The 18,366-nt window shown below is 38.8% G+C and overlaps 1 protein-coding gene across 10 annotated transcripts in view; it reads right to left on the bottom strand.

Annotated features, from left to right (window-relative positions):
* PDE4DIP (phosphodiesterase 4D interacting protein) overlaps positions 1-18,366 on the bottom strand; it is a gene marked incomplete at both ends in the record, with an annotated part of 223,864 nt that overhangs the window by 112,681 nt on the left and 92,817 nt on the right. For 8 of the 10 annotated variants that reach the window (XM_082614143.1, XM_082614148.1, XM_082614149.1 and 5 more), the window contains 4 exons: positions 2,267-2,384; positions 5,809-5,984; positions 6,121-6,244; positions 8,806-8,882. In XM_082614143.1, the coding sequence (XP_082470269.1) occupies positions 2,267-2,384; positions 5,809-5,984; positions 6,121-6,244; positions 8,806-8,882 (495 nt within the window). Of the gene's footprint in view, positions 1-2,266; positions 2,385-5,804; positions 5,985-6,120; positions 6,245-8,805; positions 8,883-18,366 lie in introns of those variants that run through there. The other 2 variants (XM_082614150.1, XM_082614136.1) reach the window with 2 other exon arrangements.

The following is an 18,366-nucleotide window of genomic DNA, read 5'->3' as shown; positions in this document are numbered from 1 at the left end:
CAATAACAATAATAATAAATTTTTATAGGTACCAGCAACATTAAAGAAGCATATAAATTTAGCACAATTTATGTGACAATGTATTTCTTTCTTCTGCTCACCCAATGTAATTATCCTCTAGATGCTGTACTTAACCTTGTTCTAAGCATTCCTTTAGGATAGATTGTAAATAATTTAGTCTCTTTGAAATTATAATTTTTCTGTTCTTCAAGTCTGTTTTAAAAACTGATACCAACACACTTCCCCTTATTAGCATTGCAAATATTGAACTACATATACCCATTTCAGTGCTTACCAAAGATACTAATGAAAATAAGTATGTGTACCTAAATATATGTTTCTATATGTCTGTAACTATAAAACTAGAACAATGAGAGTGATTTTATTTCAGAATTTACGTATTTTTCTTTCGAAGTGCTTACCTTGGGGACTATGCACTTTCCCCAATGATGCTGGACTCATTAGAATAGAATGTCAAAATTGTAGGATACTTTGGAGATTGTTTGGGCTAATTTTCCCATTTTACACATATGGAGGCTGAGAGTGAGGTATCCATGGTCATACAGTTAATAAAGAAAGAATCAGGATAGAAACCTACTTCTCCTAATTCCCAGCCAAGTTATTCCTAATTAAAAAATGTTATGGGATCTTCCATACATTTCAATATGTATCTTGCAAAAAGCCTATAAACTTTAATTTTTACTCATATCTATCAAATTATATGCATACACATCATTTCCTGAGTTTGTTAACCAGAGCTTTCCAACCAAAATGGATCCAGAGTCCAAGGTGTTTACAGTGTAGCCAAGATAGTGATTTCTTCTGCCCTCGTTGTGGCCTAAGCACCCAGGATGGTCACTTTCAAGTGAGGAGCTCCATCCATTTACTGCTACACCTTATAAATATTATCATTCATTATTTTTTAAAATTATAATTAATAAGTGAATTTATTGCAGGGGCTCAATTTAAAAAATGTACCAAATCATTGCCTTTCTTCTATACTTATCATAGCTATTGAAAACTGTAATTCTTTCTTTTTTTTTTTTTTTTTTTTTGCTTATTTGGATTTGCAGACTTTTAGGTAATTGCTATTTATTACTTGAGTGATAAAAAAAGAGCAGTGGATAATGAGAAAAATGAGAAAAAGTCACTGGTTTTAAGCAATTTGATTATGTTGTAAATCATGCCTTTTTCTACATGTTTCTTATTATTATTTGCTATTTTTGTCATGACACAGGAAAGGTGAGGAAACACTGCTTTATACTAATTTTTAGCACTGCTCTTTTTATCCTGATTCCAACCTTTGTATATGTGACCAATAAATTAAACTGCACATATTTTGCTTTATCATTGATCTAAGATTTGTAAGAATACCTAGTAATTGTGTATGTTGCTTGGGCACAGATACATTCTAGGGTTCCTTCAGAAAGTATCTTTTTAGTAAATTAAAAGTTGAATGAAGGAGGGGAGTTCCCTCTGAGGTAACCTCCAAGAACAACAATACAGATTAATGCAATAATTTTCACAGCAGTGAGGGTTCTCTCTTCAATATTAAAACCACGCTATACATTCTCTATAGTTATACATCACTAGGGTGGCAGGCAGAATCCTAAGATGGCCCCTATGACCTCCACCTCCTGGTATCCACACCTTTGTACAATCTTTGAGTGTGAAGAAACCTGTAACTTGCTTCTAACCAATAGAATACAGCAAAGGTGAGGGATATTGCTACACAGTTATGCACTGCTATATGGCAAAAGTGAAGGGGTGTTGCTGCAGATGTAACTAAGGCCCCTACTCAGTTGACTTTAAGTTAACCAAAAGGGACAGTACACTGAGGGGCTTGACTTGATCAGATGAACCTCTTAAAAGAGTGTCTAGAAGGGAGAGAAGCAAGAGACTGTCTCTCTCCATGGTTGGCTGTGAAGAAGCAAGCTGCCATAACTTCTACAGTCACACAGAGATATTCTTCCAACAACCTCAGGGAGCTTAGAAGTGGAACCTTCCCTAAGTGAGTCTCTAGCTGAGAAAGGAGTCCAGCTGACAACTTGATTTCAGACTTGTGAGACCCTGAGCAGAAAACCCAACTAAACCATGCCTGGACTCTTGACCCACAAAAACTGGAATAATAAATACATGTTGTTTTGAACCACTGAATTTGTAGTAATTTCTTACACAGCAATAGAAAACGAATACATATAAATGTAAAATAGGGTTCCTGAAAGCTTGAAGCTTTGTGCCTCAGGAAGTACAGCCCAAACCTCACCTGCACTTCCATGTCAGCTGGCTCCTCCAACAGATGTAGCAGTTGTTGCTTCTCTTGAGATAGCTGTTCTGCAAGTTTCTCCTGTGCAGCCAGGCTCTGACTCAGTTCTTCAATTCTTCTGGAGCAAAGAAAAAGTAAGAACAATTATGGCCACGGTACAATTACTACTTTCATTTTTCAGCCCACTCCAAAGATAGCATGGTCCAGTACAGTAAGTTTTTACCTTACAAAGAGTCATTGAACTCTTTGAAACTTTTATTCAGTAAGCCATGTATTCTCTGCCCCAGTCCCCAAATATACACACAAACGATTTTTTGCTTACATTGTCACAGGTTCAGAGACCTCTTGAAGCTAGTCCATGGATCTACAGACCATAGATATAAAATTCTTGGAATAGGGGCCAGAAGTTGTAGAGTTTTTTAAATTGCTATTGTTCCATTCAAAAAACAATTATTAGGTAACCATTATGTATATAACTCAATGCACACTACCAAGTACTGGGAATATAAAGTTGGAAAACACACAATCTCTGCTCTATAGAAACTTAAGTTCTTTTCGTTTGTGTGCCAAGAGTTTGGGAAATGGGGAGGCACAGCTATATCAACAGCTATATATATTAGATAGAATATAATAAGTGCTACCACACCAGAGGTATATACCAAATAGTACACTGAGTGTTGCCATGGAGCTACAGGAGGAAAGATAAAGAAGCAATTCATTTGACTTGGAGGAGTCTGGGGGGAAGCTCAGGAGAAGAGATTGTGAAGACTGGGTTATTTTCCAGGCTCAGAGGGAGGAGTTTAAATGAAGGAATGAAGGCATGAAGATATGAGACATATGGGGAAGCATCACTGGAAGGGAAAAGGGGGAAAGGCTGGTGGGAAGAGACAATGGCTGGAGAAGAGGCTGGAAATTCAGACTAGAATTCAGTTGTCAAAGACTATGCATGCTGTGCTGCTGTATATAAACCACAGTTTCAACTCGACAGTTATTCATCACCTACTACGTGCAGGGCATATCTTGCTGTTTCTCTGTGTGTAAGTCTTTGAGTACTAGAGATACCTATCCTAGGAAATGTGCTGGTACTAGATGAAATGTTTCCAATTTTGCTTATTATTCCTGTGTATGTAAGATAGTGATAGCACCTTGGCAGGAAAATAGTTTGGCAGAAAGGTGAAGGGTATCAGAAAGTCAAGTAGGAATCTCTTAAATTAAGGTATGAGGATCAGCTAAGATTTGGGGATCAGAAAGAACTTTAAAAACTTTATACAAAGGCAAGCTATAATGATAATTATGATGATGAATGTGGACTCCGTATCAACTTCCCCGCGGTATCTGTGCTAGAATGTCTCTACTTTTCTCAAGCTCATACCTCATTCATCCCTTTGACCCTCAGTCTCTACAGATAATCTAGTCTCCTACTTTACAAAGCTATTCAAGGCCATCTGATATGAACTCCCTCAATTTACTTGTCAGGTATGCATTTGTTTCTTTTTTCTTTTTTTGGTTTGACAAGCATTTATTGGACTGAGACAGTCTCAGGGAACCTAGCAGGGAAGATCTGAAGAAAATACAACACCACACAGAGAACTGTACACTAATGGATGTGCATATAAAACAAAACAATAGGGCTTCCCTGGTGGCACAGTGGTTGAGAATCTGCCTGCCAATGCAGGGGACATGGGTTCAAGCCCTGGTCTGGGAAGATCCCACATGCCGTGGAGCAACTAGCCCCGTAAGCCACAATTACTGAGCCTGCGTGTCTGGAGCCTGTGCTCCGCAACAAGAGCGGCCACGATAGTGAGAGGCCCGCGCATCGCGATGAGGAGTAGCCCCCACTTGCCACAACTAGAGAAAGCCCTCGCACATGAACGAAGAGCCAACACAGCCATAAATAAATAAATATTTTTTAAAAGGCAAAATTCCTTAAAAACAAAACAATATAAAGACTTAATTCTGCTGTCACAAAAGCCTTCACAGAAGTAACCACTGATGCCTTAGTGAGTTCTGAAGAATGAATTAGGAGCTCACCAGGAAGGGAAAACACACATTTCCCACAGAAGGAAGAGCATGAGCAAAATTCTGGGGACCTGACATAGCACAGTATATGCTTCTGGAGGCGCTGTGCCTTTAGGGTTTTGATTCCAGCAATGCCTGAAGCCATGTTACATAACTCTCTAAATGCCAATTTCTTCATTTATAAAGTATAATAATCCCTATCTCATGGGATTGTTAACTTTATGAGAGAATTAAACTTTATGGGAGAATTAAACAAGAATGTAAAGTACTCAGCTCAGCTGTACAGCAAGAGCCCAACAAACCTTAGTCGTCATTATTATTCCTAGTCTGGCATCAGTGATATATGAAGGGGTCCTGGTAGGGGATGGGTCTGGGGGAAATCAGGGGTCAAATCATAACAGGCTTTGATGGCCACACTAAGAACAGATTTTATCTCCTAAAGATGTTGGAGAACTTTCTAAATTGCTCTGCAATAATATGATCAGATTTGTGTCTCAAAAAGATCACATTGGTCACTGTGCGTACCTTGTGTGTGTTTTCACCTATTCAGTTAAAAACCACTTAAGGCTTTTTATGCCACCATAGTATCATGCTTTGAAGAGGCTAAATCATTTGTCAATTTCATATTGTTGAACTTCCCACTTCAAAGCTGCTCTGAATTGTTAGATTGGGATGGAATGCAGAGGGTAGAACCAGAAGTACAGAGAACCGTTAGGAAGTTGCTGCAGTAACCAAGACACAGTGGTGGCCTCAACAAATGCCCACTTACTTTATGAGAAAACTCAAGTTCCTTACTATATACAAAGCCAGCACAATCAGACCCCCTATTCCCAATACAGCTTATCTCTCATTAGTCTTCCCCAGACCCTCTGCTCTGGTTACATAGCACTAATTACACGTCTTGAAATATGCCCTTCCCTGTATCTCCCCTCAATGGTGTCTCCTCCTGTACAGGACATTCCCCCTCCCCACTCACCTCCTACACTCTTTCTTATAACTCCTATTCACTCATCAAAACTCATCTCAGATTTCACCTCCTTCAGGACACTTTCAATGGCACCTTGCTCTTTTAGTCTGGAATAGATGACAATTCTATACACCCCAGAGCATCCCATGTTACTTCTATCAGAGAACTTATTAAAATTGTGTAACGTGTGTCTTGATGACAGGAAGTGGGTCTTTCATCTCTGTAACCTGAGTGCTTAGCCCAGTGTCTGGCATATAGCTGGTGCTCAGTAAATGTGAATAAGTGAATCCATGTCTCTTGTTTACTACCATTTGACCATTGTTCTACTTATACCTACTTAAGTCTCCTGATTGCCAGCTAGTCAGTTCTGTTAATGGATACCATTAAAGACGCACCCCTAAAAAGAGATTTCTTTACTTGTGGGAACCATAAAGTCTTGGTAATGGTGAAGGTCCACCGTAAGTCCTTCAAAGGGAACAGTGCAGCTGCTATATACTCACACAGGCTCGAGAACAGGCAAAAGACAAATGGCAAATAGAGCACCAAAAGCACCTACTTGTCCCTTTGGGCCAGGGCCTCAGTGTATTGGTTGGGCTTGACCCGGTTTCCTCGTATATCTTCCCTGTCCTTGGTGACTCCCTTCAGTTTCTCTGAGAGCTCCAGGTTACACTCTTTCTCTGCTTCCACCAGAGCCGCCATCCGTGCGGCTTCATTTTTTGCTAGCCTGGATTCCTGCAAAAAGGAACGAGAAAAGAACAAAACCTGAAAGGCTGCAAACATAGGTACTTTAGGGAGGGAAAAGGTGAATGCCAGGAGGCAGAGCAGTCGGAAAAGAGGTAAAAGGGGACCCCTAGCCGTGGATACTCACCTCCTGCAGAAGCTGGATCTTAGTCTCCAGGAGCTCGTAAACATGCTCCGTCTCCTGCTGTCTCTCCTCAAACTGGCGCCGGAGCTCAGCTTCATTATGGCTGTTGAGATTCTCCACATCAGTGCTAAAACCAGAGCATTGGCCAGTCAGAGCCAGTCACATAATTTAGCAAGTGGACCCATTAAGGCTGTTTCAGTAATTCAGAGTCCCATTGATGAGAATAGAAATGAAGTATTTTTTTCCTCTGCAATTATTTGTGCTTTCCAACTTTTCAGGTAATATTTTAGGAACTCTGATTTGTGTTGTTTGTCAATCAGAATATACCCGACTACCTAGAGGCTTCATTACTGCTATAGCTTCAAGAGAAGAATCTTGCATATGAAAGGCAGGTAGTCATCAAATGGTTTAGAACTCAGCATCCATGTTCACCATCATCTGTCCCTGGACTTTTCCATTAAGACTGCTCTACCAGAGTGCTTTGCTAGTTCCTTGCTTGTCTTGCTATTTGAATTTAGAGTGTTCCTTCCATTTAGGTTGCTGGAATAGAATATCCATTTGGACAGCCACAGAAATGCTTTTCTCCTTTACAGCCAGTAACCCATAGACTGTCCTGAATCTGGGCTACCTACCCAGAGTTCTATCCAGTTTTCCCACAGTCCCATGCAGAATGCAGACGTTTAATCTATGGAAGCTCAGGGTTCTGGCCCAGCTTTGCTTCTCTGATGTCCTTAGGAATGAATGCCCAGGCACTAGCATGAAGCGGGTAAGGTGTCACCAGCTTATTTATAGCTAACAACAGCTGCCTTTGGATGTCTGAGGATTAGAAATTTGGGGGCAGTATCAGGTGCTGAATGATCTTAATTCCGGTTTGGTTTTATTCTTGTTTTAAGCCATTTGTTGAGAACCATGGACAATCTTCTTGTTCTCAGGGCAGAGAATGATATTGAACCTTCATAGGCTCATGATAAATCAAAGTTGCTCTATCCAAGCCCAGTAGTATTTTAATATTTGCCCCAGAAGGCTGTGTCCATGGTGACCAAATGGAACTTCCCTAAAGATTATAGAATTCCTTGGTCGATAGTGGACACTACTCAGCACTGTCCCAGAGACTATATTTATCTTGAGTTCCCATGTCATTATGCAGCCTTTTGGTGGTAGAAGGGTCTTTGTTGTACAAGGGACACAAGTCAAGAGAATAACCTAAGACCCTTAAATAGACCTCAGGAATCATCAACTTTGACTCCATATTCCTTGATAAATGCAAGAGACAACAGCTAACTACAATGTCTTAAGATTGGAAGTTATACATTTTCTGAGTAAGTCAGCCAGGAATGCCTGATTTAATAGGCTACAGCTGTTGTGAAGTCCAAAGAGCCTTGGACTTGATGCCAGAAGATGTGGGCTCTGCCACTCATTTGAGAAGACTTTAACACTCTGTACCTTAGTTTTCTCATTGTTAAAAATAGGATACTGCCTCCTAATTAAAAGCTGAAATGATATATATTTTTTTAAAAAGCACTACACAAATCTCAAAACTTGTAACTCAATTGTTATTATAAGTCTTCCTAAAATCTATTAGTTCACTTAATGCCTTAGTAAGTATTGAGTAATTCCAGCATACTACGTATAGTTGAGTCTGGTTTAAGTATTCTGATATTTCTGGACTATCATCCTAAGCATCAAGAAATACTGTGGAGATAGAAGGAATGCCAGATCAGATTGAATGTATACTGATTCTAGGATATAATCTGAAAATTATTTTTAGTAACAATTTCAATAGTACTTGTCATTTAAAACTAAGGGTTTTTTATTTATAAAAACTGTAAATTATAAAAGTAACCATCTTAACAATACAGAAGGTATAGAAAGAAAAAAAATTGAAGTCTTCTCCCCATCACAAACTCTACTCTCACTCCCCTGATACAGGCAATGTTAAAGAGTTTGGTATGTAACCCTGCAGTTTTTTTCTATTCATATTCAAGCAAACACATGTACACATAGATTGTCTTTACCCAAAGGGGCTTATACTCTAAATATCACTCAGCACTTTTCCCCCTTACTTAGTCTATCAGGGACTTCCCATCAGGATAATAATATAGAGCTAACTCATTCCTTCTAATGACTACATAATATTCCACAGTATGTTTATATCAAAATGTTTTCAACCATTGCCCTATTGATGTATAGTTGTTCCTAGTTCTTTTTTTGCCATTACAAATAATGATGCAGTTAATATCCTTATACGTTTATCCTTTCATACTCTTGCTTTTATTTATAAGGAATAGATTCCTTTTAGGAATTATTTGACCAAGGGAAGTGCTAATTTTTTTATTTTGATAGGTAGTACCACATTCCAAAAATGTTATCACAATTCACACTCTCACCAGGCACTATATGAGAGTGCCCATTTCCGCCAAAGTCTATGTCAGCCCTGGATGTTATTAGTAGATTACTGACTGGGAAGTTTATAAGCTTAGGTCTGATGAATTTACCAATCTATGTCAACATCTCTCAGACTTATTGGAGCCCAAGGAAAGAAAAGCACATTGTTTCAGTTTCTTAACTGGATGCAGCATTCAAATGCCAGAGTTAAGGGTAAGGAATTTGGTTCCAAATCTATTGCTCTCAGTTAATGAGCCAGACTGGAAAGGACCAAGAGCTCAACTAGTTCAAACTGCAACTCACCATGTTTTATCCAGATGCTGTTTCTTGTCCTGGAGTTCTCGTTTCAGGCTCTCTACTTCAACCTTCAACTCGATGTTCTGAAAAGTACATTAGTACAGGCATTAATCGTCATTAACTGCCACAGACCCTCTATCAGACAGAGAAAGACAAATATTATATCACTTTTATGTAGACTCTAAAATATGATACAAATGAAATTATTTACAAAACAGAAACAGACTCACAGACGTAGAAAACTTACGGTTACCAAAGGGGAAAGGCGGGGTGGGGGTGGGGAGAGAAAAATTGAGTATGGGATTAACAAATACACACCACTGTATATAAAATAAACAATAAGGATTTATTGTATAGCACAGGGAACTATATTCAGTATCTTGTAATAATCTGTAATGGAAAAGAATCTGAAAAAGAATATATATATATACACACCTGAATCACTTTATACCTGAAACTTATGCAATATTGTAAATCAACTACAGTTCAATTTTTTTAAGTGTTCACTGTTATTACTTATAAAAACAACAGTTTTCCCTCCCTGACTAGGATAGCTGAAGTTCTCAGTCATAATCACATATTACATTAATCATATGTCATAGAAAGGAAAGAAAATTATTACACCAAAGGTCGGATATCCTAGGCAATCTGATCTGAACATTCTTCATGTTAGCTTTATTCTTCTACATAAGTAGAAAAGAGAAATGAAAAGGACGGAAAGAAAAAAAAAGAGAAAAGAAAAAATATAGTTACTTCTCTAGGCTTTAGCACTATGTCTATTCAAGCAAATAGACAATATAATAAAGTTTACAAGTCTCACAGAGAACTGCTAAAACAGTTTCATCCCACAAGGTTAGATCCTAAATCTTATGATCAATTATTCTGGTGGATCAAGGTAATTTCATGGGCTTTACAAAATCTACCACATGGAAATGCACATACATTCCAATTTACAGCATTAAATTCTAACCCTCTCTACCCTCTTTCTGCAGAAAAATCACCACATAGTTAATCACGTTTCTCCATTCTCCGTTAGTAAATATTTAAATTGTTAAATTCCAAGAATAGCTGAAGTGGATCCAAAATTAACTGCAGTTTCTTATCTTATCAGCTCTTTGTCAAGATATCCAAGGAAATGCATGTACTCAAGAGAGGGTGGCTGGCTGGGGGGAGAGCACCTTCCTCTCCTTCTACTCTCCAGAAGAATATCCACCCACCTAACCCAAGGAAAAGTTTCAATGATGAAGCTGAACTTAAATGATAAGCAATACAATAAACTTTCATTATGATATTAGTACCTAGAACTAGAGGACTGGGCTAACAATGAGTTTATAGATTAACTGTGTTTAATCAGATTTTCTCTGTGTTGGTAGCTTGTTTTGTTTCAGGACACATCACTTGAACAGAGTCTTAACGCCAATCCATGTTAAACACAGGATTCTCCTGAATTGATTTCCACCCTGGTGTGTACTGCAAAGTTCAATATAGAATTGGGTTAAAAGAAACCAGTAACCAATTACCTGATTCCTTTCCAAGGATTCTCTTTTTTTTTTTTTAAGACTCTATCCTTTTACTTAACATGCCATAAAATTTTCCACCCCTTCCAGTTTTATTGGGATATAACTGACATACAGCACTGTATAAGTTTAAAGTGTTCAGCATAACGATTTGACTTACGTACATCATGAAATGATTACCATAATAAGTTTAGTGAATATCCATCATCCCATATAAATACAACATGAAGGAAATAGAAAAAAAATTTTTTCCAAGGCTTCAATTTTAACTTTGTAAATTGATCTACTGCTCATATAATCCACAACGTGCCTAACCCTTTTAAAAATAGAGATTTTCAAAATGTTGCCCCAGCAGAAGCTGTGACACCAGGAACCATAAAAAAACGAAACAAAACAAAACTGCTTTTTAAAAAAATCAAAAGAGAAACGGTTTTGCCTGACCACCTTAGAAAAAAAAAAAGATCTTAATGCAAAATGTATCAGTCCTTTCATCATTAGATTAGAAGCATTATTACCCATTATATTAACTAGGTCGATAGTTTGCATACTGTGTCCCACCAGTATTCCGCAAGACACTTCTAGGAATGGGAGAGGGAGAAGTTTAAACTAAAGAAGTGTGGTCACAGCCAGGGAATGTTAAAGGGTCTGCTCTGACTCTTGCAGACCCCTCTCCTCCACTGCTAACAGCACTCTTAATGTGGAAAGGGACTTATCAGGTCTTGTGGGGAACAATGAAGAGGCCTGACACTTGTTTCTTATACTCAGTATGCCTGCAGTCCAGTTGAGAGGAGCAAAATTCTGAGGTATAGATTTAAAATGCTAAAGGTTATCACTGATGAGGAAGTTTAGGATATAGCCTAACCCAGGGAAGGTTTAATGTGTAAGATATACAAGGGTAGAGAAGGTCACTGTAGATAAGGAAATATGGTATTAAGCTAGAAACTTCTCTACAGTCCATTCAGTAGCTCACTTATTTCAAGCATAGATATCTCATACAGCAAAATTCTAGAATAATTTTTAAAATTTCATCCGTGGATTGATAAACAGATAAACAAAATGGAATGTTATTTGGCCATAAAAAGGAATGGTAGATGCTACAACATGGCTGAACCTTGAAAACATTATGATAAGTAAAAGAAGTCAGTCACAGAAACCACACATTGTTATGATTCCATTTATATGAAATGTCCAGAATAGGCAAATCTAGAGAAACAAAGTAGATAGGTGGTTGACTAGGGCTGGGGGGATAGGGGAATTGGGAAGTGATGGTTAATGGGTTGGGGGTTTCTTTGTGAAGTGATGAAAATGTTCTAAAACTGATTGCTATGATATGTGCACAACTCTGTGAATATTCTATAAACAGATGTGTACATTGTACACTTTAAATAAATGAGTTGTATTGGTATGTGAATTTTATTTCAATCAAATTATAAAAAATGTTTCAAAAAGCCCTAGGAAGGGGCTTCCCTGGTGGCGCAGTGGTTGAGAGTCCGCCTGCCAATGCAGGGGACACGGGTTCGTGCCCCGGTCCAGGAAGATCCCACATGCCATGGAGCAGCTAGGCCCGTGAGCCATGGCCGCTGAGCCTGTGCGTCCGGAGCCTGTGCTCCGCAACGGGAGAGGCCACAACAGTGAGAGGCCCGCGTACCGCAAAAAAAAAATAAAATAAAATAAGCCCTAGGAAGTTATAGTGGTTATAATTAAATGATAACGATGATTACATATTGCATATCACACAGGCAGTTAGAACAGTGTCCAGCACCCAGGGAACATCATTATTATATCTGAACTAAAGAGCAAAACTATACGTTGCCTTCAAGCATCTCTAACAGAAGTTAGCACTGGGTATTTCAAAATCTCTTTCCAATCTTGCCCCTCCTCTCCAGCACCCATGGTTACCACCCTATGAGGTACTCCTTCCTTACCACTGGGATCAGAGTGAATAGTCTCAAAACTGATCTCCCCAACCTCAGTCTCTCCACCATTTAAATTTTTCCTAAAGCATATTTCTGATTAGTTTACTCCCTTTACTCAGAAAGCTTTTCATGGTTTTTAATTGCACAGCAATTAAATTTTACACTACTCAGCTTTAAAATGGAGTCTACTCAAAATTTGACCTCAACTTACCTATCCGGCCTTATCTGCCATCACACTCCACCAATCTCCCCCACTAAAAGTCATTTCTTATGCCTCTGATTTTTCATAACTATCATTCTTTTTGTACTTCAATATTGACACACCAAATAATGCTATGTCTTTCTACCTGCCCTTTTACACTTTTGAATTACAGATTCCCTTGGGACAGAGAAAAATGACGGTGTGGTGGAACTAGCCAGGTGTGCTGGTTGTAAGCTTGTGCCTTTTGGCTTTGCGATGTTGGGACATGGGTTTCAGGACAGCAGACCTAGAAAGGCAGAAATCTGTCTCTGCCACTTACTAACTGGGTGATCTTTTTTGTGTAAGTTATTTAACCTCTTAGAACATAATTTCCTCATCAATAAAAAGGGGTTACAAAAATTACCTTGAGCGGTGTAGTGAGGGGTAAATGAAATAACCTAAGTACCCAGAATAATGCCTGACCCAAATATCTAGCAGCTGTGACTAACTTGAGGCCCTCAGTGTTTTTGCAACTTGGTGTTTAGTAAATGCACTGAATGAGTGAACCAACCAACTGACAGGAACAGATACACCTAGGCAGAAGTGGAATGACAATATGTTTGTTGAAGAAAAAAAGGATTGGCTAATGCTGTGTAATTATACAGGAAAACTTTTTATCTGAAGTCTTTAAAAGACCTTCTCTGTTTTAAATCATGAATATTCCCTAAGAGGTATATTATTAACTCATTGAAGATAAAAGGTAGCTAAATCTGAGGCAGGAAAAGGAAAAATAACTTGCTGCAGGGCAACTCAAGTCACTAGTAGAATTCCAAATACTGCTTAGAATTCCAGCCTCCTCTTCTACCTTTCATCCTCCCCCATAAAAGGGCCATTCGACTCTTGGGCCTAGTCTACTCTGAGACTCAGACTTACTAATTAAGATCTCCAGACCTTAAAATGGACATTTTAGAGAGAGGTGAGCACGGACCAAGCATTAGATGGTACCTTAAATTGGTACAGCCACTATGGAGAACAGTATGGAGGTTCCTTAAAAAACAAAAAACAGAGCTACCATACGACCCAGCAATCCCACTCCTGGGCACATATCTGGAGAAAACCAGGCTTCAAAAAGAAACATGCACCCCATTGTTCACAGCAGCACTATTTACAATAACCAAGACATGGAAGCAACCTAAATGTCCATCAACAGAGGACTGGATAAAGATGTGGTACATATATACAATGGAATATTATTTAGCCATTAAAAAGAAATAATGCCATTTGCAGCAACATGGATGGACCTAGAGATTATCATACTAAGTGAAGTAGTCAGATAAAGACAAATATCATATGATATCACTTATATGTGGAATCTAAAAAATGATAGAAATGGGATTAACATATACACACTACTATATATAAAATAATCAACAAGGACCTACTCTAAAGCACAGGAAACTCTATGCAATACTCTGTAATAACCTATATGGGAAAAGAATATGTATATGTATGACTAAATAACTTTGCTGTACACCTGAAACTAATACAACATTGTACATTAACTATACTCCAATATGAAATATAAATTTTTTAAAATAAAAAAAGACTATTATTACATTTTAAAAAAGAAATTATCTTTAAGTTTTTGGGTACAATAATGGTATTATGGTTATAGTTAAAAACAAAGATCTTATTGGTTAGAGGTGCGTTCTGATGTCTGTCCAGATGCAGTTCTGTGGTGTCTGAGAGTTGCTGTGAGGAGAAGGGAGGAGAGAGGCAGCAGAATGTTGGTAACTGTTGAAGCTGGGTGACAGGTACACAGGTCCCCAGTACTCGGGACAGGTACATGGGAGGCACTGTTCTCTTTATCTTTGTCTACTTTTGAAAAATTTCCTAATGAAAAGTTAGAAAGGGCATTTTCATCACAAAGAGGTAGATATCCACATTCTTCTTTAATGTTTTCCTTTTCACCTCTGGAATTCCCTAAACTATGGTCACAGATAGCAAAGAACGTTTGGCTCCCTACAGCAGCTCCTTTCAGCCACCAGACTTACATAAAACAGTGGTGCTGAGTCCATTTCCGAATACTGAGGGATAAAGAAAATAAACCTGCCTCTTAAACCTGGGGGACTCAGAATACAACTGAGTCATAGGGAGGAAGGAAGATCTGCAGAAATAAACTACAAACAAGATTCTTTTAGAGAGGAATCTGCAACTTCTTTAACTGGGCAGTCGGAGCTAATAAAATCACAATTCTCTCACTTCACCTCCAACCCTCTTCCAGTCTTCTTCAACTCTCACATTGCCTCACACTCCCTCTTCTTCTCCCTCCCCTCCCTGCTCACTTTACCCAGCTGGAACTGCACCCTTCTGGTCTGACACTGCACCGAGATAACATCAGTCATTATCCAATGGCTATCTTTTCTGAAAACCAGAGTTCTGAGTGATAGTAGTTTATGGCAAGATAGTTTCCAAGACACCGCTTGCCTTTGGTGGGGCCACCCTCTTCACCTCTAAACTAAGGGCTACTGCTGATTGAGAAATCAATCATGTAAGTACCCTTGGATGCCACCAAGGCTTTGCCTGAGTTGCTCTTAGCCTGTGATGCCTTCTCTCTTCTTTCTTTTTATTATTATTATCATTATTATTTTTTGGCTGCTTTGGGTCTTTGTTGCTGTGTGCAGGTTTTCTCTAGTTGGCTTCAGTAGTTGTGGCACGAGGGCTCAGTAGTTGTGGCTCATGGGCTCTAGAGCACAGGCTCAGTAGTTGTGGCACATGGGCTTAGTTGCTCTGCAGTATGTGGGATCCTCCCGGACGAGGGATCGAACCCGTGTCCCCTGCATTGGCAGGCAGATTCTTAACCACTACACTACCAGGGAAGTCCCTCTCTTCTTTCTAAAACTGTTCTTCATTAGGGTTCAGCTCAAGCACCCCCCACTCCCCCTTCCAGGAAACTTTCCCTAATCCCCTAGTCAGAACTTAATAATTCATTTCTCTTCACTTCCACTGTTTACAACTAAGATGACTATAACTTAGCATCCATACTGGGACTCTTCTGAAAGTGAAAAGAGGCACTATCACAATTATACCAGGACAACTGGCAAAATCAGGACTGTCCTGAGTAAACCGGGATTCGGTCATCTGACACCTATCTCTAGTATAGCACTCAATTCACTCTGCTTTGATTAGTTATTTAAAATGTCTGGCTTCCCTTCTAGGTTTTAATATCTGGAAAAGTACTTTGCCCTCATTAGCTTTCCATATATGTTTATGGAATAAACACTTTACCATTTGTCTTGAATTGCTAACTTACATTTTTGTTTTGGTATTTAACTTCGTGTGTGTGTGTGTGTGTGTGCGCGTGTGTGTGTGTGTGTGTTTCAACTGATCTTCAAGCTCTTTTGACGACGAGGATTATGTCTTACTTTATATCTCATAGTTTGTTGCTGGGGGAAGAGTACTCAAAAAAAAAAAAACCTTGACAGCATACCAGTATATATTCATTGATAACATCAGCAAGTAACTATGCACTGGAGATTAAAGATTGCCAGAACCAAAGTGCTTTTCAGTGTGATAAGATGTGAATTAGGGTCAGTGAGTGAAGGAAATGGGTACTGCACCTTTGTAAGACAGTACGAAACAAACCAGAGAAAAGCAGGCCTTCCATGGAAGAGTTTTTTTTTTTTAACTTTTCCTTTTATATTGGAGTATAGCTGATTAACAAGGTTGTAATAGTATCAGGTGCATATCAAAGAGACTCAGCCATACATATATATGTCTCCACTCTCCCCCAAACTCCCCTCCCATCCAGGCTGCCATATAACATTGAGCAGAGTTCTCTGTGCTATAGAGTAGGTCCTTGTTGGTTATCATGGAAGAGTTTTTACTTGGGACAAAAATAAGTATGGCCAGATCTTACTCTGAATCAGTTCTGTAGACTAAAGGAATTTGAAAAGAAATAGTTTAATAGGAGGAAGAGTCTCAAACTCTTGTGAGGAGATCCTCTTATAATTCCTGATTATTAACCCAAAGTGAAAAGTCACTCTAGTGGATGGGTTTTATTTTTAAATGTTTTCTTTTCTTTTTAGAACCATATCCTTTCTAGGAAAAGTGTAGCTCAGAAATATTTTTGTTCACAGTGAATTTCTTTTCCAGACTTCTCTGAAACCACTGGGGCAAAGCATTAGCTCTATAAAACAGGGTGAAGTACTGAATATATTCATAAGGGGTTCTTCTATCTGTCCTGAACAAGGGGCAAGGGTTTTGTCGCTATACAATCCCTGGAAACACATTTTAGTAGCTTCCAAGTGAGTTGTTTTGTAGATGAGATTTCCTTTCATTCACCTAGTTTTAAAGCAAAAATAAGACCCTAGAGGGTCTAACTATTTGGCTTTGTCATTAACTGTGTGACCTTAGACTAGTCACTCCCAGAGCTTTATGTTTTAATACAGTCAATTAATTTGAATCAGAGCCTCTCTCTCTTGCCCGTAAGAATTATAATACCACCTACATTGCTCATCTTCTCTGTTGATGTAAGACACCTAGCCAGAAGGTGTTCAAATGCAAATCATAAAAGTCCTCAGACCCTCAAGTGGAGGAAAGACCTTATTCAGAGGTGCAGATCCTGCCTTTCTACAGATTCCAGGTTCATTGTCATCCACTAATGCAATCAAGCCCCAAATTAGACACATAGGTTGCCCCAACATGTGACAAGAATAGTTCATTGCCAGGAAAAGGATAGCAGGGCAGTGTCCCCAGCCTCAGTAAGCAGAAGACTACAAGGCCAGGCACTTTCCTGCCAGAGATTGCTTTAGTGTCCAGTTCCCCAAAGAAATGGAAAAACACCAAGTGGAAAGTTTCAGTTTATACAATACAAAGTACAAGGATCTACATCCGGATGACTGAACTCCTCTGTTCAGGTCACTCTTTCAAGCCCAAACCATGTTAGTCCTTAGTAGAGGCCTGAAAACAATACCAATTCCTTCCCAGCTCAGTTTACCTTGATTAGACAAACACAGACACCCACCTCTGAGTAAGCACTGAGGCTGTGGATGAGTTCTAAGGTAGCCAGGTATTTGGACAGACACAACCAGGGCTCACATGTGTATGTGTGTGAGAGACAGAGACTGACAGAAAGGGTACTCACTGGGCAGAAGACAGGTAGCTAACTTGTGAGATGGCAGCATTTATTTATTCACTTTTTTTTAATCAAATGTTTATTGAGAATCTCCTTTGGATATGTAAGGCACTCTAATAAGTATTAAAAAGAGCAAGGCAGATACAATCACAGTCCTCAGGGAATTTACAGCCTATGGGGGCAATTAAACAGATAATTATAGTAGAATGTGATAAACAAAAGAGACCCAGAATCAAATAGCTGCATGGAAATACACACAGGTGGTAGATATAAATAGTAGCAGATACATAAATCAATGCAAGTCCATCCTGTAACTCCTGGCTTTAGCCTCCAAAGAAACATTCCTAGACCCAACTCAACATGTGTTATACCTTGGGTTGCCCTTCCTTTCAGCTCCCTGGTTCTAATCTTTTAAGGGAGGAGGAATATAAATCTCAAACTACAGAGCTGCCAAGGGAAAACAAAGAATCTTGTACTTAGGGCAGCAGTATGGTGAAGAGTATAGACTTTAGAACTAAACTGGCCTGGGTTCAAATACTTACTATCACATTCTGTTAGGCTGAATCATATGAAAGTGCAGATATTCAACCATTTTTCACAGTTCCACATAGTTCATCCCCTATATTCTAGAAATAAGTCACTTAACCTAAGTTGTAGTTCCTTCAGGTGCTTACAATCACTACCTTTCAAGGATACTGTGAAAATTAAATGAAAGGATGTAAATGAAAATACCTGACATATAGTAGGTGTTCAATAAACATTAGTTTCCCCAAAGGTAGTAAGATGTATGAATCACAAGCAGAGATCGGTACTTCT

This window comes from Mesoplodon mirus (assembly GCF_964341445.2).
Source record: "Mesoplodon mirus genome assembly, chromosome: 3".
Taxonomy (NCBI): domain Eukaryota; kingdom Metazoa; phylum Chordata; class Mammalia; order Artiodactyla; family Ziphiidae; genus Mesoplodon; species Mesoplodon mirus.
This window is presented reverse-complemented; position numbering and strand designations above follow the sequence as displayed.